General features: G+C 36.2%; 2 protein-coding genes across 5 annotated transcripts in view; one reads left to right on the top strand and one right to left on the bottom strand.

The window, feature by feature from the left end:
* Window positions 1-22,736, top strand: part of LOC311434306 (uncharacterized protein) — a gene marked incomplete at its 3' end in the record, with an annotated part of 247,731 nt that overhangs the window by 7,830 nt on the left and 217,165 nt on the right. The gene's annotated exons all lie outside the window — the stretch shown is intronic.
* The window catches only part of IL1RAPL1 (interleukin 1 receptor accessory protein like 1), a 773,813-nt gene that overhangs the window by 671,580 nt on the left and 79,497 nt on the right, over window positions 1-22,736 (bottom strand). For 2 of the 4 annotated variants that reach the window (XM_084531795.1, XM_084531796.1), the window contains one exon: window positions 10,687-10,792. In XM_084531795.1, coding sequence (XP_084387921.1) covers window positions 10,687-10,768 — 82 coding nt within the window. In that variant the 5' untranslated portion in view covers window positions 10,769-10,792. Of the gene's footprint in view, window positions 1-10,686; window positions 10,795-22,736 lie in introns of those variants that run through there. The other 2 variants (XM_084531797.1, XM_084531798.1) reach the window with 2 other exon arrangements.

Genomic DNA, 22,736 nt, shown 5'->3' with positions numbered 1-22,736 from the left:
CATATACTTAAAGTATATTTAAAATATTGACAATGGCAAAAAGAAATCTACAGTACAAAAATGCAACTTTGTGCAGAATATGGCCTGATGCATTCAGGGGAACGACAGTAGGGCATTCATTAGCCTCCAGAAAGCCCCTTCCAAAATTCACTCCTAGAAAAATTAGTTGGACTCTTTGTCATACTTGGCTTAGCCTGTTTGACCAGAAAGGGTTCATGGTATCTCTCTATATTTTCATTCCTTCTTTGTTGTGCCCCACCTAGAACATCATTTATGCTTAATAGCATCTCTGTTGAGTAGGAAAAAAATTGAGTCTTCCCTCACAGCACAGAAATATATGTAGATAGATGCACACAGATTGCTGGGTAGATAGGTAGGTAGGTAGATTTTACGTTGTTCCTTGCCTTTTTATTTGTTTTGCTTTCAGCATTCACTTTGGGTCATATAGTCAAAGACACTCAGCAGAAAATTTGGTTTCAGACATGCCAACCCTGTACCTTTAAAAAATAATAGCAATAACACCTTTTTTCCAGGGTGCACTCTTCTTATCTGGACAACCAAAGTCTGTTGCTGTTTTTACTGGAGGCTGTTGATGCTTGATATTTAATTTTTAATTTTTAATATCTCAAGTCACTGTCTTTATTCTACCTACTGCCACAAACATCATTAAAGAAAAGATCATAGTGAAGTATATAAAAGTGCATGAAAGTAGCATACTTAGCATTAGGTATTTTTTCCCTGTAAGAAACTACAATAATTCTCATATTACCAAGGGTATTAACTATGGTTAAAAGTGAGGTGACAAGGGAATGGTAAAACATAAAATGTACATTCATTTTTCCATGTAGGACTCCATTTTTACCTTAAGTTTAAATACACGTATAGTTCAAATACATTTCCAATTACAAAGAAAATAAATAATCTTACTGTGAAAGAAATGGATCATCTTGAACAGGTACCAAGCAAACTTAATTAGCATTACTTCCAGGTAAGTCACATTTTTAAACCTAACTACCATCTCTAGGTGTATCCTTGGTATGTTGCAACTCCACATAGCAACTCAGAAGTATGATTGTGAACACAAAATGATTACGATTCAGATGAGGCAAGCCACTCATAACCTGAGAGATAGGTTTAGGCCTTTTCTAATCTGGCAAATTGAAGGTCAAGAAGACTTAAAAAAAAAAAAAAATGTCCTTAAAGAGCAATCCTGAAGTCAACTGAACACAATCCTGAGCAAGCTGTAGCTGACGTTGCTTGAACCAGCAGAGTTGGACTATATGATCTTAAGTCCCTTCCAACCTCAGTGGCTCTGTAATTAAAATTGGAATTATCAGTTGGAAATATTTCAAATAGAATTACAAATGATTTAAAAGATGGGAAAAATCATTCCTTTGCCAAGGATGAAAAAGTCATTTGTGGAAGTGGGCTACTTCAAATGAATTTGAAGATTGCTTCAACACAATTGGCTACTTTGCATTTGTACACCTGAAAGTTTCCTGAAAAAAAAGTCATGTATTCAGAGCAATGCATTAAAATTATAGGAGCATTCAACCTCCAAATAACATAACTACTTTGCAATTTACTGTCATAGCAGTTTGATAATTGTCCTTAAACTTGCAAACAAACAAACAAACAAACAAACAAAAACAACAACCTCCTTCTTTTGCAGAACAGCCTAAAAAAATCTTAAAAAATCCTAAAGTAATGACAGACATTCTGCATTACACACTTGAAATAAAAACCATAACAGCCAAACCTACTCTGAACAAGAATGGCTGAAGATATCAGTACTGGTGATGACCTTTTCACACTAAGTTGCTTTCCATATCCTTATCATATCTTTGTGAATGCTGCATTGATAGCACTTTCTCCCTCCATCTTTCGGAAAGGAACAAGACAATAAGTATTTTAATTTGGGAGATTTCATCATTTTTAATTTAAGTGTAGCAACAAAACATATTTTAATTAGAAAACCTTATTATTACAACTCATTTCTATATTTTAATAATATTTCAAAACTGAGTAAACTTAAGCAAAAAAGGCGAATCTATCAGATGGTCATTACTTGTTCTTAAGGTTTTTGTCTCCTTATTCTCCACAGTCATTATTCTACATAAAAGTGACAGCATAAAATTCAAATAAATAAATCTTCTGCAGCAACTATTTCTGATCAAAGGTCACTTGTTCTTTTACATCTTCTAGGCCACTTGCCAACAGATGCCAATCAGCAAAACTACCGCCAACCATTCCCTAGGGACAACAAGAGACTGTGGGAGCAGAGTCATTCTAAACAGCTACTAAAACTCAGTGACTGAACTATGTAAGAATATCTATTACTGTCCTCTTGGCTTTAGATTTTGCTTTGTCTCCTTTACTATCATTAGTCATGTTTTATGTCATGTTTTTACTCGGTATGTTTTACACACTATAAAACGTTGACCCTTTGATACTGCAGACAGGCTTTCCATATACTGTGGTTATTATTCATAATCTCCCAGAACTCTGTAAAGTATCAGTATGGATCCTAGCAACAATAAAAGGTCATATAACTATCTTTAAAATGTCAGCCATCCAGTTCATAAATGCTCACAGAAGAAGTAACAGTGCATTCACAGTGTCTCCAAAAAAAAGATGTCAAAAAGTATCTGTACTGGTGATGGAGTCATTCCATATTGCCCAGAACCTCTAGTGGCACAGAATTATAATGGTCTGTTCCTTTAAAACACAGCCCCCACCTGCCCTTTAGTAACCACTGCTGTTCATCTGACACACCAAATAGTGTCCTTATCTTAGAAAAATAGAACAGAGACCAGTAGAGCTGAACTGCCCCTCTGGACAAACATCTGTTGAGGCTCACTAACAAAACTAGTTTTCTTTCCAACAAGATTATTCCTCAGGGTTTTGAAATGAAAGCTGTATGCTGAAAATTACACCGTGTCAATGCAGCAATTAAATGTTCCACAGCTAAAGAGAAGTACTGAAAGTAAGCATTCCTTTAAAGAAAATACACACTTCCTATTTACAGTGGCACAAACACAGAAACAGGTTCAGAGTCATACACTGTCTGAAACCTATAGCAACATTTTGCATATTCAGAATATTAAATAAATTAATCTTTAACTCCTACTTTCTCCCTTGACTTGCAAAAAGAAAGACATGCTTTTTTTTTTTTTTCTTAACAACAACCAGTCTCTTTTTTTTTTTTTTTTTTTTTTTTTTTTTTTTTTTTTTGGTTTGGTTTGGTTTGGTTTCCCTTATAATAAAAGGGAAAAAGGCAAGGATTGTACCAAAACTGGAGTCAACAACTTTGTCATATTTAACTGTGGGATGGTAACATGGATACTTTTGCTGTCTGTGTAAGATGCTCAAGTTTTCCCCTCAATTGTCTGTCCCTTCTCTCTCAAAAATAAAAATGTTTCACAGAGTTTCCCCCTTTAGTCCCATGGTTACAACCACAAGTAAGGCTACATATTACTAAGCCAATTCAAAATGAGTATTTTGAAACAATCCTCATACAAAACAAAAAGGTTCACTTCTTCACCAGGTTGAGCAGTAAGATTGCCCTCCTCAATCCCCCAGATCAAGTAAGAAAGCTACGTGGATCTTTGATTAGGAATTAAATTTGCTGTCTTCTTGCACCAAATAGAGAAAAAGGGGTTTCATGGCACTAATTGTAATTTTAATCCCTCAAATTTAGAGAAAAAAACAACAAACTCATTCACACAAGTTAATCTTACAGGTCAGATAGACATGGATAGGCTCCAAATATTTCAGGTTCTATGAAACCACCCAACAGACAGCAAACCTCATCAATTAATAATGGAAAACTAGCATTGTGTAACAGAGTGAAAATAACCGTTAGAGGCTATTAATATCAATTGACATAAACTCCTATGGCTCACAAGAAGCACAGCCTTTACTTGTTCTAAATTATTTGCTTCAAGCTTAATGTACTTGGAGAACTGTAGATACTGTAGATACAAGTGTTCTGTCTATAGATTGTGTAAGAAAAAAAAAAAAAAAAAAAAAGAAAAGAAAATTGATATATCTATTCATTTAAGTTTTGAACTATCTGATTACTATTCAGTGCATGTCAGATCCAATATGACATTCATCAACTAATTACGTTTTGACAAGAATCCAAAAGAAAATACTTAGGCAATCAAAACAGAGACAGAATGAAAAAGAGAATGGCACCACTTTAGGAAATGCACTAAGAAGAGCAGGATGACAATATGACAATATAGTAATATGCAGTTGGGACACCAAGCCTCACTCACAATGGGTTAAAAAAAAAAAAAAAAAAAAAAAAAGTTTATAATACAAATACTTAAATACTGTATACCAGACTCCTGATCAGGCTCAGTACTTGATTGTGAAAAAGTTTTCAGAGTGTTTTTGCCAGATAATCTGGATTATAGATTTATTATTATTATTAATATTATTACTTGCTATTTTATTGCAGAATAGAGATAATTCTTTTGCTAGGTCCAGCTAAAAGAAATGTTTTAGAAAAAAAAAACTGTCTTCTCTGTGCAGAGATACCCTTGATACATCTGATATTATGCTCTAAAACATAATGATTCTTGTGGAAAATATCAGTCATAAAAATTCAGAGGGCCATATTTTAGAAAAATGTACACTTACAGTTCTCAAAGAATACAAAATTAACAGAATAACTACTAAATATTTTAAACATATATTATGTATATGATATATTACATATATAACAGAATTTCACCAGTTTTAGAAAGAATCTTGAATTACATTCATCTAGTTAAAATCAGTACCTGTTTCCTACAAAACAAACAAAAATTCAGAAACACCAAGAAAGTTTGCAACATCAAAGCTCATCTTTCTTTTTTTTGTAATCTTGATCTCCCACACAAGTACAACTAGAACCACCTGTATTCATTCACAGTTGCTAAGGCACAGAAATGCTAGACATTAAAAACAGAAGTAATCTTCAATCTTCTCCTGAATGACATAATACATGTACAAACCTTAACTTCATAATAATTATATGAAGGACCCTATACACATCCTGATAACCTATTGGACAGATTGCCCTCCCAGGTAAATTATTTCTATTATAGAATAAATTTAACCTAGAAAATTTCCTTTTGCAGTACTAAAGCTGAACACAGAATATAGCTCCTTCATTAACTCCATGCCTAACAATCTGTACAACAGAGGACCACAGAAAATAATATGAACTCTAACCTTTTTTGATACAAGATGACATCAAATTACTATTAGGCAATGTAAGTGCCTAAAATACCACTATGGTTACAGTATCTAATTATAATTCTTGATGTCATAGCATTTTTTTGCAGAGTTTTCCCCCCATTACTCCAGCCCCTTTTAACATTTATTTATTTTTTAACAACTAAAAGAAACCCTTTGTCTATTCATCACCCTTGAAAAAAAGCAAAGCCACCAGATGGCATTGCAGCACTCAAATATTTTTTTAATATCCACATTATAGGGAAAAATCTGTATGGATCAGTAAGAGAGTCTCTTTCCTAACCTACTTCCTGTTTCATGAATATTAAATAATTCATAAGCAAATACCTCTCTTCATCACAAGTAAGCTATCAAATACCACTTGGCCTGAAAAGAACAGACATTAAGAAACATAAGTTGCTGAAGATATAAAACCATGTGGATAAAAAATCTACTATTTAATTCAATCTAGTACAGGATAATTTAAAGAAAAATCACAGAAAGGAAAGCATTTAGAAATGCATTATCAGGAAGTTCACATAATATTAACAAGGGCTGCTGTGAGCAACAAATACTCAGTAGACTACATTTTTTTAAATTTAAGCCAATCCCTGTAAAAACACATGATGAACAAATCAAAATATATAGACTTTAATTATTTATTCTACCTTTCCATCAACAGGACATGGTGAGCAAACAGAGAACTAGTTTCAAAAACAAGATTCTTTGAGATATTTTAAAAAGCCCAGTGGTGCAAGAGTTAGTTACCCCTTCAGCAGATCACATGTGCAAAATTGTTCATTGTTCAAATATGTTCATCTTTGCAGTTACTTTTGAAGGCTCGGAAGACTCTCTAGAGGCTTCATTCATGGAGACTTCACTGTATAGGTAGTTAACAAACATTATATCTACCCTGAAGTCACTTTTTGGAATGGCAAAGATTAAGGGAAAAGCTTCTTTCACTCTTAATTGAGAAGGCGTTAAAATCTGTAGGAGTTGTGCATTCAAATAAAATTGACAGAAAAAAAGTGTGTGCTTAAGCCTAATTTAATTGCAGACCTAGATATAGGAATATGTTTCTTTTTTGCTTCATTTTTCTATATTAATTAACCTATTACTGGAACTGCTCATGCAGCCATTTTTATTAGTTGCTCAAAATTATTAGATATTAGGTTAAAATTAGATGAGGTTAGACTAGTTATCAAAGTTATTAGGTGCTCAAAATGTGAAATAAACCCATTTTATATAAAATAGTCATCTGAAACTGTTCGTTACATGACAGAAATAATTTTAAAAAATAAAAACAAAACAAAATAAGATGTATATTCTTTCAGAAAGAAACAGAATCAAACATAAAAAGATAAAGTGTTACACAGGTATGTCACACAGCTGTGAGCAAGCTAATTTAAATTGTTTTCCTGATAATATAATAAATACTTGATTAATAATTTTCCCTATACATCCTGTATTATCATATTTACTTCATGAATATCACACAGTTGTACAAGTTTGTAACCACTCTCCTGTTTATGAAGAATTCAAGGACTGCCTTTAACTAAAGTCATTTAGGTACTTAACATAATGACAACTCTCCTAATCAAACATTTAATCCAATGCAGCACAACCTAAGTTTTCTCTTACACTGAATTTTTAACCTGCTTTTCAATCAACAGAAGCACAGACAAGAATAGCATGTTGATCCTAATTAATTACATGTAAAACTAACTCTGTGGTATAACATAAATCCTGAAAGACGGTCAGCATTGTTATTCATTTCAAAAAGTAAAAACAGAATTTGAACCTGCAAATATTTCCACATTTTTGACATCCTCACCACCATTCTGAACGTAGGTTTTCACATTCTTGACTGTTCAGAGAAGTGGCTGGAAATTCATTTATACCAATGGGATAGCTCCTACTTTAATTAATCACTATCTTTTTAGCGAAGCTGATATAATCCTTATAGAAGTAGTTGAAATATTAGCAAGAAAATCCAACTAATAGCGCATAAAAGACAATTTTCAAGGATATAATTCTTTTTAATATAAATATAATTCAGTTATTTATATATATATTTATATTTATATATTGCACAACAAAAATGGACTGAAAGGAACAAGTCACAGTTAGAACAACAATTCAGCATACTAATGCAAAAACTTCTTCACTTTTAAAACATTCCTTTTCCTTTTCTTGATAACAGAGAAGGAAGATAAAAAAAAAATGCTTCTCTAAAAGGTGATACTACTACACCATATTTATTACACCATATTAACATATTTTATTACACCATATTTACATCATATCATAAGTATGAAAATATGCCACCATCTTCACTTTGCTATTCATTTAATGCTGATTTTTCAGGGACAAAGTGAACTCACGGGTAGAACTGAGGCCTTCTATAGCACCACTAATTCATTTTTATTTCATTTTTTTAGCTCTTTAGCTCATAAGTCAGAATATATATATTTTATTTATTTTAAAATTATAACATTTGGGAAAATTTCACTCAAATAAGGAAGATTTCATATTGTGAACAGAGAGATTTATTATTAACTGAGATGGAAAAATAAGTAAGGGCCAAAGCAGAGGGTGGTGGCAGCCATTAAGTGCAAATATTCATTTATTTTGAAATTATTTATTTTTCCAAAAAGGCATGCAAAAGATATTAAAGCCTTTACTTTTCGAATTTTAAGTAACATTTACATCATGTTTCAATTTAGCGTTACTCTTAATTCATTACAATTCTAAAATTGAGTCACACTGGATTCCAAACAAGAGGTTCAGTTTTCTTGTTTTCATACAAAAAAAAAAAAAAAAACAAAACAAAAACAAAAAAAAAACTTTCTATATTCAAGCATTACAGTTTTCTATTTTGCTCTTACATTCAATTTTTATGTAAGAAATAGAAGTATAATGGCATTCAACTTTTAAATAAATCAGAATCACACTTCATCTATAACAAGAAGACATTCCAAGAGACAAACTAATTAACTTACGGTAAGCAGGTGATCCATGCAATACAAACAACTAAATCATGTCCTTGGACTAAAACCATGTCCTTGATCTCTGCATCCTCTGATGAGCATACCCATGTAAAACTAAAGTTTGATTTTCTGAGTTGATTTTATTCCCTATTTACAACTGGTTACTTGCAGTAGTTTTAGGAGACTGTTTTTATTTTCACACTACAGATAAATGAATATTATTTTGGCAAAACTTCTATGAAAGCAAATAAGGTTATCTTTGCAAGAAAAAACAGGATCAAAAAATAGTACCTCCAAATAGCCAGAGGAAAAATTAAATTAAATTAAAATAAAGTAAAATAAAATAATCAAACCATGCAGCATGTATTACATTCCATCTACTTCTATACTATTTCTTCATGTCTAAAGTCACTAAACAACATGACCAAAGGCAGAAGGGTCTGAAATTTCTGTAAAAGTCAGATTTTTCCTTTGCACACACACTACGACAAAATAGTCTTCCTAGCAATGCAGCTGAAGGAAACTATGTACTGTATCAGCAGATCTCATGCATAAAGAACCATGTTAAAGTAAGATGAGATCCAAAGATTTCCGTTACTGCTTTTACTGCTTTTTTATTTATTTATTTTTTTAAAAAAACAACATCAGGATGAGAACATATTCAGAAACTCTGAAAAAGTATTGTGTCTTCTTTCCTTTGGCTGGACATCAATTACATTTCTTTTCCAAAGAGAAATTAAAATTAATATTTTATTTACCGCTTTTCCTTTACTTGGTTAATCTCAGAAAGAGAATACAGACAAAACTGATGAAATAGAATGCAAAGACAACCTGGGTTTGTATCATTATAACATTCAAATAGAAAGCTGGCTAGTTTTTTTGGCTCCTTAAAAATGGATGTCATTGTAAAAGTTACTTTAAGAGGATCAAAAATATTTAAACTAAATTTGGATTGAGGCCTCAACCTAAAGTTCACAAGTACTAAACTGTAATCAAATGGAAAAACCTTGTGCAAGCAAATTCAAAATATATCTGTGGTATCAGTCTAGGCAGACATCATACTGCAAACACATCAATCATCACGAAGTCCTTGGCTCTTTACATACTAAGTAAAAGTCAGTTTTCTTCACATACTAAGTAATAGCCAGTCTTCGGTTTATATTTTAATCTCAAGTTTTGGTTGAGGAATAATTTACAATTAGAGTGGTATTCCTTATTTACCTTCCTTCAGTCTACATTTCTAGTCACTAAACTATTGAAGAGAGAACCCATTTCATAATGTTGTTACAAGTATAATCCATTCAAAACACAAAGTATTTAAACCATTGCCCAAAATATAGAAAGATCTGTGCCCTCCCTAAGCATCACTTAAGAGGAATTACTAGTGTTACAATTACTAGTATTACTAGCAGACAACTCCATCTGGAAACAGATTAAAGGCGGGGAAAAAAAAATGAAATCAGGGCCAGAATTCTAAAATAGTACAACAAAAGACACCTAAAGCACTCCAATGCCAAAAGGAAAATAACTAGTAAAAACAAACCTAATTAATTAATTCTCTCAACATGGGATCAATCCTTAAGGATTTAGTTTTCCTTAGTCCCATTGAGCAAAATAGGAATTTGCAGAAATGTTATCCTATAAATCTTTCGTTATCCGATGAAAAGTGAAAAAAAAAGAATTTCAGGATGACAAAGATTGAACTGAAAAACATACAATCCTACTATTGAAGTTCCCTTTATTTACATATGAAGATAAGCAATCTATAATAACATTATGAAAGATGATGTCCAAACATACCACCTCTGCTAGGTTTCTGAAAAAAAAAAAAACAAAAACACCTATATTTGCTGCATCAACTATCAATCATTTGCTCTTCAACCATGTATCAGGTAGTCCTTTTAAAAATCTCTTTCCTGTTCACTTTCCAAGGTTACTAAAACCATGAAAAAAATACGTGATCTATTATTTGTATATACATATATATGTATATATACGTATCACTTATATGTATCACATATATATACATGATCTACGTATTACAAAAATCCGTAGCCTAAATGAACTGCATAACCAAGAGATCCTTCACCACAAAATATATAGTCAAAAAGATAAATCCAGTAGCTTATATTAAAGACACTGGCTGCAACAAGGTCTTTTAAGTAAGCCAAGTCTTTTAATTCCTGGGGATAAGATGGGGAAAAAAACATTCTCCTTTAACAGATCAATTTTTATATTGTTTTTACACTACATATCTGTAGTATTTAACATTTTCTTTTTTCCATCAAGTTCACACCACACGATAAAAATATATAAAAGCTACCAACTTTTTTGACGCAAAGTTCGAAATCCTCTTAACTATATTTCAAACCATCATAACAATATCTTAGTGTATATTTGTAAATTTTAAGATTTTTTTTTTCCCCCAAAACATATATCATAACCACAGAGATAAAGATTTACTTACCTGATCCTCTTTTGGTCACAACCTTCAAGCTCTGAGTTAGAGTAGCACACAAGAGAATCAAATTTGGAATGGGAGCTTTCATCTTCTATCTTTCCACAGCTGTTCCCTAGAGTTCAAAAAAGAAAATACTGGTTTTATACTGGTACTGAAAAAAAACATTGCAGCAAGCAATTATACAAAATACTGTCACTGTAGAAATTTAGATATATTTTTTTTTGTGAGCAGCTTAACCCACCAACATGATATATCACTGCTAAAATAAATAAATAAATAAATAAATAAATAAATAAATAAATAAATAAATAAATAAACTGAAATCACCTTAAAGCAAACACATGGATGCACTACATTTAAACCAGGAGCTTGAGTTCTAATTTTGTCTGCATATTGAAAATTCATTGGGTCCCTGTTAAATCCACATAACAGATCTCCTGGATCATTATTGATCAATTTATCCTATGAAAAAGTGTGATCTTTTTATTAAACCTGAAAAATAAAATTATTTCTTTGAATCATTTTTCCCTAAAATTATATTATTAATTATTATTATTAATATTATTAATTATATTATTATATTGAGAATATAATAAAATACTGTTTTTTTCTTTTCTTTTTCTTTTTTCCTTTTCCTTTTTTCTTTTTTCTTTTTTCTTTTTTCTTTTTTCTTTTTTCTTTTTTCTTTCCACATTCATTTATTCCAGAGATTGAGCACAAGATTCACAATGAAACAAGCAATTAAACACAAATCTGGTCATCTTGTTAGGAATAGTGAAAAGGGAACATTAACAGCCCACCAGAGGAACCAGCAGAGACTCCTGTAAGTTCCTTTTATATGAGCTGAAATCCCATGAGCAAAATCAGTCAAACATATTCACTGCAGCAAATGTGAAGTGAATGTTATTAGGATGGGAGATGGATAGATCACAGGTTGTAGCTCAGCCTTCACCTCTAAGACAGGAACAAAGGTTTCTATTTCTATTGTTCATGTTCTTGGGGGATGAAGCGGTATAAGCAGCAGATGAAAATGGGGAGTAAATGTTTTGTTAATTTCCCATATAACTCAGAGGGTTATCTAGAGTGTAATCTAGTCATGATAGTGCTCCAGCTTTGTTTTTCAATGGTTGATAGGACTAACAACCCACATTTAAATGTGTTAAAAGATGGAATGGGGGACAAAGCTGCCTCTGATTAGTCAACCTAGATGGCATAGCCTATTATCTGTACTCAGGATAGTATTTTATGCAAAAAGAGTTATATAATGAAAGAAAGGGCTGAGATCAATGGTTCATTAATATTATAAACAAAGACCAAAAGAAACCAATGTGGTCTTGATATCGACCTCTGCTGATCACAGCACTTTACAGCAACTGGTAACATTTTCAAAATAAACCACATGGTATGAGCTTTGATTTCAAAAGAGACTGAATCTTTTGCTCTTTCGTTGGCAGTCAAGTTACTCTGTACCCAAGATATTTCTGAAAGCAGTATCTTAAAATATCTTTACTTCAGAAGAGAACAGGTTAAAATAAAAAATAGGGGGGATGTAAAAGAGCACATTATGGGAAGAATCACTTAATGATTCTTGAAGAATCCTTCTTCAAGTTTTATGTTTCAAGGTATTTGAGAACTAATTGCAAACTTACTTCATTCACGATTATGGCTTCATTAAAGATGAAGGAGTAAGAGAATACAGTTTGAAAACAGCAGTTTGATATCTAATTTTGATACTGACATTTATATAGAGATATACACAGGCAGTAACACGTTTGCTTATTCACTGTCTGTTAGCAAACTCTAGCACTCCTGCACTAATTTAAAGCTCTCTCAATGAACCCTACCAACTCCCATCCTAAAACCCTTTTCTGCTGATGGAAAAAGCTATTCCTGACTGTTGTCAGTAGGCTTGGTCTCATGTAAATTGACTGAAGGTCAAAAAACCCAAACCCCTGCTGGTGACACCAGGCTCAGAGCCAATTATTAATCTGCTGGTTCATCATGTCCAGTCCCTCATTATTTCCTGTAACCGGAGGGATAGAGAGAACACGACTTCTACTCCTGAACCCTTGACTAGTCTCCCCAAGGCTCTGAAGTCCTTCTTCATAGTCCTTAGAGGAGTTCTTCCTATTTCATCAATGCCTAGCTGAAACAGCAAAAGAGGATAATAATCTGAGGGCCATACTAGCGAAGGAAATTTCTTCCTTAAGTCTTTAACCCAGGCCCCCAGGAGGCAGCAGACTTCCCTGTGTAGCAGGTCTGGTCTGCATATTGAGCCTTCATCTCCCTTCAGCAGCAAGTCACCAATGACAATGACCCATCTTTTACTCTTTACTGAGGAGGTTTTAATGCATTGGGTTGTCTGATTAGACTTTGGTGACACCTCCAAGTAGGAAGAACCATCACCCTCACCATTGTCCAGTTGTCCTCGCAGATCAGTGTACCTGTCCTGCAGGGACAGCTGGAGAGGTAGGGGAATCACCAGGCAGGTGGACATACTATGCTTGTAACACCAAGCAGGAACCTTTTGCCATTGCCCCTGCCCCCCAGTTCATCATCATTGTTGTTAGGGGGAGAGGAAAAGGGGGGTTCACTGTAGCAGGAACTCTGTCTGCTTGCTGGTCCCCTCCTATTACCTGCTCACAAGGCAGTAGGGCGTGATGTGTTTCTTATGGAGCCTCTGCTGGCTGCCTAAGCCTGAAGGCTGGTAGGGACTGGCTCCACCAATCTATCTCCCTCTCACTCTCCTTGATGTCCTTCAGCCTCTCCACCTCTTCCTTTAGGAAGAACCTAAGCCACAAGGCTGAGTAAATCATTCACCTGGTTGCATCTGACGCAGGTGTTGTCTGTCACCCTGTACTGCAAGGGCCAGGCTCTGGCACTCTCTGCAACCAGAGACCTGTGCAGTCGTATGTTTGTGTGGGGCCTCTGTCTGTGTCTCCACAATTTTTTTGACAACAGCCTTCTGCCAGGGTGCAACCATGGCAAAACAGCAGACTTGCTAGTTCTGTCTACAGTAGCTTCCTCACTAAAATTGTAAGTTGTACGAGGCAGAGCTCCCAGAGAAGACGGAGGTGGAAAAGGGAGGAAAGGATCCTCCCTGCACTCCTCCATGCCTGCCCCTCTCTGAACTGCCCGTGCTAACTGCCAAGAAAGTCCTGTTTGCAGCACTCCCTAGGGATTGCTTCTAGACAGTAAGGGGCTGGCTGCCTCGGCGAGTGTCTAAAAAATGGTGGTGATGCCCAATTTAAATGGCCCACCACTGCCGCTGCTGTCTCTCGCGAGGACTGCTGGGTCCTGGTGGCTCCCTTGGCTGTCTCAAACCACCTCGATGCCAGCATATGGGCCTCTCTCGCCTCATAAGGGCTCTCCTCAGAGTTTACCAACATTTATCTTTTCTTGAAAGCAGGAGAAGCTTTTTTTTTTTTTTTTTTCCTCGTATTATAAAAAAAAAATTAAAAATTCAAAGAAAAGACAGTAAGTTGAAGATCACTGTAGAGGAGTCGCTGCTTTATGCCTTTGTACGTTGTGAGATTGGGGAATCCAGCTCACATCATTCTCATGACTGACTCAGAGCAGATGTCCCAGGTGAATGCCTCAGCAATTGAGCAGTCTACAAATTGTCACCTATTGAAATCAGTTGCAAAGCCAATAAGCAGGTCAAAAGGAAATCAAAAAGAAACATCTCAAGAGGATCTTAAAAAAAATCCACAGAAAATTCCTTCTCTAATGTCATGAGTATGTCTGAGGCCTAGATGCTGAAATACATACAATTATTTTTTTAACTGAAAAACAAAATAAAAGGCATAATTCTGAAAAGCAAAATTCTTAACACTAACTTCAGTGTGACATCTCATGAACTGGAAACAGCCTTCCTTCAGCAGTTATTTTATTGTTGTTTTGGTCTGTTCTTTTTGTTTGTTTGGTTGGTTGGTTTTTTGTTTTTTGTTTTTTACTAAACCAGGTACTTTTTAAATATAGGTAGTAATTTAAAATATATATATATTATTTCATGATTAAATGGAAATAGCATGTCTGCTGTTTCTGTAAGCAATAAGCAGATATACAGGTGATGTATGCATCAAAAAAAAAGGCCTTTTTAATTTTTATTTTTATTTTTATTTTTTTTTTTCTGTTTTTCAGTTACCTCTTCCAGGAAGCTAATACAATGTATGGTAGAAACAAAATTCATTGCTGTGTCTCAAGTTGTATTAATGCCAGCATATTTTACAAATTCTTTGGCTATGAGGATACTTGACTTTTCAGATGAATAGTAGAATAACAAAATATTTTAGAATCAGGGATTTTTAATTGCCTTCTTCTTTATATGATAGCAAGAACTGAAATATAGTAGTGGGTTGTTTATTTGCATGAATAACAATATCAAAAACATGTTGAATGCTTCTAGATCAATATATTTCATGCAAATTTTAACTAGGTATGAAAATAATTTTCAAAAGGTCTTTTTAATAGAGAATGTTATTGCTTCACACAAAAATGACATAAGAAGCCTCTGGCAGCTGCATTGAGTATCTTAGTTTCCACTTGAGGCAGAAATAGAAATACAGCTGTATCTCAACATTAATGTTCATTGGGGAAATGCCAAGCAAGATTTTTTTTCTTACTTGTTATAAATACTCACTGTAAGGAAAATGCATACACTTACACACATGCTCCCCAAAACAGCTCAGCAGAAATAAAATTAACCACAGTAAAGCAATTCCTGATAAGGGAGGCAAATTGAAAAGAAAAATCTCTTTTCCTAATTTTACTTATGTTCTTTTTGGGTCTTTCCCAAAATCTGAATTACACTTAATTGAAGTAGGAAACTTTCTGTTGGCTCAGTCCCTAGCAATAACTTCAAGGGTTTGTATCTCAGTGTTAGTCTATGTATGCTAGCTAGCGTCCATGAGGTAATTAGCTGAAAACCATTTTTTCTTCCTGTGCTGCCTTTCTAACTGTGAAGGATATTCTTTTAAACATGTTCTAAACTACTTCATTATCTTCCATCAAATCCCCTCCAAAGGGGGGGGGAGGGAGGGAGGGAGGGAGGGAGGGAGGGAGGGAGGGAAGGAAGGAAGGAAGGAAGGAAGGAAGGAAGGAAGGAAGGAAGGAAGGAAGGAAGGAAGGAAGGAAGGAAGGAAGGAAGGAAGGAAGGAAGGAAGGAAGGAAGGAAGGAAGGAAGGAAGGAAGGAAGGAAGGAAGGAAGGAAGGAAGGAAGAAAAAGCAGGACCTTGTCCCTGAAAAATACTTCACAGCTCTTCTGTAGTAATGTGGTTTTCTGAACATCTTATCAATGTAACCAATATTGTCTATTGTCATAGTGTTTCCCACTTCTCACATCTCTTGAAATGTACTTTCATTATAAGCATAAGGAAAAAAGGAGTCTTTCTTTAGATAATCTTTCTTTAGGAAACTGTCCTGCACCTTGAACTATGGGGTTAGTGTGTCATGAAAGTGCTAAGTTAGCTAATAAGATTAGTTTGCTTTAAGGAAGGCAGGCAGGCAGGCAGACAGGAAAAAAAAAAAACTAACTCTTCATTTAAATGTGTATTTTCATGTGGCAGAAAAGTCTTTAAACGTAAGTGAAAACCTCACAGTTTTCAGTTTCCTCTCTTGGAAAGCAACAACTGAGCGAAGTGATGAAAGTTTCTTTCTTTGGTGCTGGCGTGCTGGCATTGTGGAAAAAGGCACAAACTTGTCCCTGATAAATTATGAAAAGAAACAAAATTGCAAAGAAATACCACACCTAAATACATCAGAAAAATAAATAAATAAATAAATAAAAATAAAACCTCAATGCCTATTCAGTAACAGTCTCTTTCTAAGTGACAGTTCCTTTCAAATCCCTGAACAGCATGTCATTAGATCTCACAAAGTATGAAGCACATGCACTTACAAAATATAGTATAGTACCTTTGTTACATGCAGAATGCAACTTAAACAGCTTAAAAGTAATTGCTTTAGATTTGTAAATTGCAAAGAAAGGGTAAAATTAGAATCAGTGGGATTTCACAAGCGAATCTCAATTCATTGTCATGATTTTCTACAAGTGTCATGAAACAGGAGAGCCTTAACAACATTTAAAATGTTAGTTAGAGGAACATACACCTGCTTCAAAAGCAACAGGCTGTACAAAGACTTTCCAAAGTCTAAGAAAAAAGAGTCATCAATCAGATTTTCATAATCAGGCATTCATAAGAAACTAGTTGCAAGCCCCAGATAGATATAAAGAAACAATTTCTCCCTTTTTATGGCCTAAAATATGTCAAGATAGATGAAGAGGAAAGATTCAAAGAAAACTAACTTGAAATACCGTCCTGAAAGGAAAAAAAAAAAAAAAAAAAAAAAAAAAAAAGCCCTTCTTCCAAATCATTCTGCATGTGTAACCAGTCTTCCACCTATTATGGCATTTATGGAATGTTCCTTTCCTGTGAGGTATCTAAACTTCACTATCTGCTCTTCTGTTAGTTCCTTGAACACAGTGTAGCTTTGCTTTTGGGAACTGAGTAGTTATTTCTTGTTCTTGTACCAGTCCAAAATACCACCTCTGCAAAGACTGACAAAAGAAAGTTTTAATATCAAATATAATTTTATTGGATAATTCTAATTGGATGTGTTTTCAGGCAACTAATCGAGCTCCCAAAATATATACAATGAAGGTAAAATAAAAACCTTTGTCTGCTAAGTATATTCACTGTATGTATTTATGGAATTCAAACTTTTTTTCTACATAAAAAAAGAAAAAAAAAAGGGTTTATAATCTTTGGAAAAAAAGGCAGGCCACTGAGGAGGACTATAAGGATGTTACGAGGCTGTGCAGGGACAAAATTAGAAAGGCCAAAGCTCATCTGGAGCTCAATCCGGCTACTGCCATTAAAGACAACAAAAAATCTTTTTACAAATACATCAACACAAAATGGAGGACTAAGGAGAATCTCCATCCTTTACTGGATGCGGGGGGAAACCTTGTTACAAAAGATGAAGAAAAGGCAGAGGTGCTTAATGCCTTCTTTGCTTCAGTCTTTAGTGGCGATACCGGTTGTTCTCCGGATACCCAGTACCCTGAGATGGCGGACGGGGATGGGGAGCAGAAAGTGGCCCTCACTATCAACAAAGAACTGGTTGGTGACCTGCTACGGCACTTGGATGTGCGCAAGTCGATGGGATCCACCCAAGGGTACTGAGAGAACTGGCGGAGGAGCTGGCCAAGCCACTTTCCATCATTTATCGGCAGTCCTGGCTATCAGGGGAGGTCCCAGTCAACTGGCGGCTAGCAAACATAATGCCCATCTACAAGAAGGGCTGGAGGGCGGACCCGGGGAACTATAGGCCTGTCAGTTTGAGCTCAGTGCCAGGGAAACTCATGGAGGAGATTCTCTTGAGAGTCATCACGCAGCACTTGCAGGGCAAGCAGGCGATCAGGCCCAGTCAGCATGTGTTTATGAAAGGCAGGTCCTGCTTGACAAACCTGATCTCCTTCTATGACAAAGTGACGCACTGGGTGGACGAGGGAAAGGCTGTGGATGTGGTCTACCTTGACTTCAGCAAGGCTTTTGACACCGTCTCCCACAGCATTCTCCTCAAGAAACTGGCTGCTCTTGACCTGGACTGGCGCACGCTTTGTTGGGTTAGAAACTGGCTGGATAACCGGGCCCAAGGAGTCGTGGTGAATGGAGTCAAATCCAGTTGGAGGCAAGTCACTAGTGGCGTTCCCCAGGGCTCAGTGCTGGGGCCGGTCCTCTTTAATATCTTCATCGATGATCTGGACGAGGGCATTGAGTGCACCCTCAGTAAGTTTGCAAATGACACCAAGTTAGGTGCGTTGTCGATCTGCTCGAGGGTAGGAAGGTTCTGCAGGAGGATCTGGATAGGCTGGACCGATGGGCTGAGGTCAACTGTATGAAGTTCAACAAGGCCAAGTGCCGGGTCCTGCACCTGGGGCGCAATAACCCCAAGCAGAGCTACAGGCTGGGAGATGAGTGGTTGGAAAGCTGCTTGGCAGAGAAGGACCTGGAGTATTGGTGGATAGTCAGCTGAATATGAGCCAGCAGTGTGTTCAGGTGGCCAAAAAGGCCAACAGCATCCTGGCTTGTATAAGAAGCAGTGTGGCCAGCAGGGCTAGGGAAGTGGTCGTCCCCCTGTACTCAGCTCTGGTGAGGCCGCACCTCAAGTACTGTGTTCAGTTTTGGGCCCCTTGCTACAAGAAGGACATCGAGGTGCTTGAGCAGGTCCAGAGAAGGGCAACGAAGCTGGTGAGGGGTCTGGAGAACAAGTCCTACAAGGAGCAGCTGAGGGAGCTGGGCTTGTTCAGCCTGGAGAAAAGGAGGCTCAAGAGCGACGTTATTGCTCTCTAAAGGTACCTTAAAGGAGGCTCTAGCGAGGTGGGGGTTGGTCTATTCTCCCACGTGCCTGGTGACAGGATGAGGGGGAATGGGCTAAAGTTGCGCCAGGGGAGTTTTCGGTTGGATGTTAGGAAGAACTTCTTTACCGAAAGGGTTGTTAGACATTGGAACGGGCTGCCCAGGGAAGTGGTGGAGTCACCATCCCTGGAAGTCTTTAAAAGATGTTTAGATGTAGAGCTTAGGGATATGGTTTAGTGGAGGACTGTTAGTGTTAGGTCAGAGGTTGGACTTGATGATCTTGAGGTCTCTTCCAACCTAGAAATTCTGTGATTCTGTGATAAGGCAAATTTTCAACTACTAGCTATCTGCAACAAACTAACAGTAGAAAAAAAAGCTGAAATACTGTAGGTCCCTATATGGTTAGTTTTCTGCTATTTTCTAATTAGCAAAGAGTAACAGTTACATATGAATATAAGTTGTTTAATAAATAAATTTGTAAGATGTAACTTAGAATAAGCGAAGAACTTTCAGCATAATTTTGAATTTAACTCAGGCTAAAACTACTTTTTTTTTTTTTTTTTCTTAAAACATTTAGTCTTCCTGATCTTTTTTTTTTTTTTTTTGAATAAATGATTGATAAAATAACTGTGATGTTCCTCAGACTTTATGACAGAAGACTCTAGTTACTTTGACTAACAATGAGCATTTTGGGAATTATTTAATTCCAAAAATTCTCTAAATAATATTTCCCATATGATTCACTAATTACAGAGACATTTTCTGTTGAGTTGAAGAGGGACAGAAGGATATGGAGGAAGAAGCTCCACTGGATATTCTGATGGAACATTTGGTTGCTTGATAATAAAAACCTTCACAATCACTAAGACTATTGGTTTACATAGCACTAACATTAATGATTGTCTTTTATGTTATGTAGGCTACATATATTCCTTTTTTTCACAGTTGATCCTTGTGATATTATCTTACTCATACAGTGCATTCTTAGACCTTAAAGTACAACCTGTTTCTAATTTAATGCTTATTCTACTCTGCCATATTAGAAGTTAGGTCTCTAATTTACATTACATTTCATAGTATATGAGCTCACTTTGTATTTTCAGGGTTGTGAAGAGGAAGAAGCAGGTGTTCCATTTACTCCTTCACTTTTGTGGGCTAACTGCCAAATCTTGTATGCTTGTCCAAACCAAGTTTTGATAACCTGATATCACACCCTGAGAGTGCTTCCAGGGCTGCCCAGTCTCTGCTGGGTCCTCCCCGACCCCTTCCTGAAGCCTGGCTCCTGTCCTGGACCTCTGCTTACCACGCCAGGGGCTGTAGGCAGACCACCCCCCACATCCAGATGCCATGGGCAATGCTGTGACTGCCCCTGGGGCCTGGCTTCCCATAGCAGGGGGCAGACAGCCCTTACTGCAGCCTGGCACCTGCTGTGCAAGAGGGTCTGAAGTCCCAGAACAAGTGTATTCACCAGTGGCTACTTGCTTCCTAATGAGGCAAACCTAATGAGGTTCGACAAGTCCAAGTGCAAGGTACTGCTCCCTGGTTGGGGCAATCTCAGACATGAATACAGACTGGGAGAAGAACTCATTGAGTACAGCCCTGCAGAGAAGGACTTGGGGTTCTGGTGGACAAAAAGCTCAACATGAGCCAGCAGAGTGTGCTTGCAGCCCATAAGGTCATCTGCATCCTGGGCTGCATCAACAGAAGAGTGGCCAGCAAGTGGAGGGAGGTGACTGTTCCCCTCTACTCTGCCCTTGTGAGTCCCAACCTGGAATGCTGCATCCAGGTCTGGAGCCCCCAGCAAAAGAAGAATGTGGGTCTGTTAGAATGGGTCCAGAGGAAGGCCAAAAGATAATCAAGAGGAGGGGTGACCTCATTGCAGCTTTTCAGTACTTTAAAAAAAAGATGGAGAGTGACTCTTAGCTCAATCGGATAATTACAAGGGGAAATGGTTTTAAACTAAAAGAGAGGAGATTTAGATTAGAGGTTAGGAGGAAATTCTTCACTCAGAGGGTGGTGAGGCACTGGAACAGGTAGCCTAGAGAGGTTGTGGATGCCTTGTCTCTGGAGGTGTTCAAGACCAGGTCAGATGAGGTCCTGAGCAATGTGATCTGAAGTGTGACATCCCAGCCTATGGCAGGGAGGCTGGAGTTAGATAATCTTCAAGGTCCCTTCCAACGCAAGCCATTCTATGATTCTATGATTCCATGAAAAAGGCCATCAGCTTTACCAATCAGATACAGATCTTGTGTACAACAACTGAAAAAATAAGAATTCCTACAAGGGTTATCATTAAATTGTTTTGTAAAGGATTGATGATCTATAATTAAAATATATAGCTTTGCAGCTTATTAAAGTTGTAGGGTGAAAACTTCAAGAACAGATATAACTAAAATTTGTTATGTCTACATGGCAATTCTTTTTGGCAAGTAGGACCACCTAACATGACTTGGGGAGTTCTCATTTTTTGTGTGTGTGTGTTTGTTTGTTTGTTTGTTTTTCTGCAACAGTGGTATAGAAATGGAGCAGTTCTTTCTGCTCTGATCTGCACCTTTATTATTGTGAACGAGCTTGTGTACAAGACTGACAGTCACATCATAATTTCATAATTCCTTTATTATTGAAGGAGCAGAAAGCTGAAAGAAAATGTTGAAAGTAATGCTAAAACTTCCTCCTGGAAAGTGTTTATCTGCACTCAACAAGATAACTTTGAAACTGCCCAGGCCCATCATTCAGTTTGGAATGACATTCTTTTATTTCAACTTCATTTTTCTTGTTGCTCTTGTTGCTTTGTTTGGCTAATTTTTGAAAAGCATGTGCTAGCACATCTAATTTGTTAGCAAAACTCTGCTCAGTCTTCACTTAATTGCCCTTGCCCCAACCAGCTACCTAATATTCCTAATGCTAAAGAAAACTTCATTGCTTATGTGGAAAGACAGTAGGAGACCTATGGCTTTATAAAACTGTACTGAGATCCAAGGTTGGAAAAGGGGTGTTATTGCCCTACCCAATTACAACTTTTACATGCTGCTGAACAGTGCTGCTTTTTAATAGCTGCAGTTTTTGATTTGACACTATCTTGAGACAGAATTTCCTGTACCAATATAGTACAATCAATGTTTAACCATGAATATATGATATACAAACTTAAAACTGCAATATCCTGATGGTAACAATGGCTGTTCCAAAGCCTTCTAAAATTAATTTCAGATTATAAAAAGGAAAATATAAATCATGCAAAGATTTACACATATCTAGGTCACAGGCTGTGTATTAATTACACTGTAATTGCAGTACATTCTTTATACCTCTAGCAATTTTCATAACTGCAGATATTATTACAGTGTCCTTCAAAATCTTTCTTTCAGAATAATGATGAAGAAAAAAAAAAAAAACTCTCAAAAATAACTTTCCTCTGGAAATTAGGAGCACTGCCTACCACCGTGACATGCCTCTACCCCTTTCAGGGGTAGAGGTATGTCATGGGAAAGAGCTGGGATTTCAAATACTCATAGATCAGTAAGAGACTGAAGAGACTGAGAAGCAGATTGTGGTGGATCAGACTTGGGGTTCCAAACCCCTAATTAAAACCCTTAATTCAAACCCTTTTGACTTAAAATGGATGATATGTATAATGGAAAAAAAAAAAAAAAAAAAAAAAAAAAACACAGAAGAAGAGACAGGAATCTTTTC

This window comes from Aythya ferina, assembly GCF_964211825.1.
Source record: "Aythya ferina genome assembly, chromosome: 1".
Lineage (NCBI taxonomy): Eukaryota > Metazoa > Chordata > Aves > Anseriformes > Anatidae > Aythya > Aythya ferina.
The sequence above is the reverse complement of the archived record's forward strand: the minus strand, read 5'-3'. Positions and strand labels throughout refer to the sequence as shown.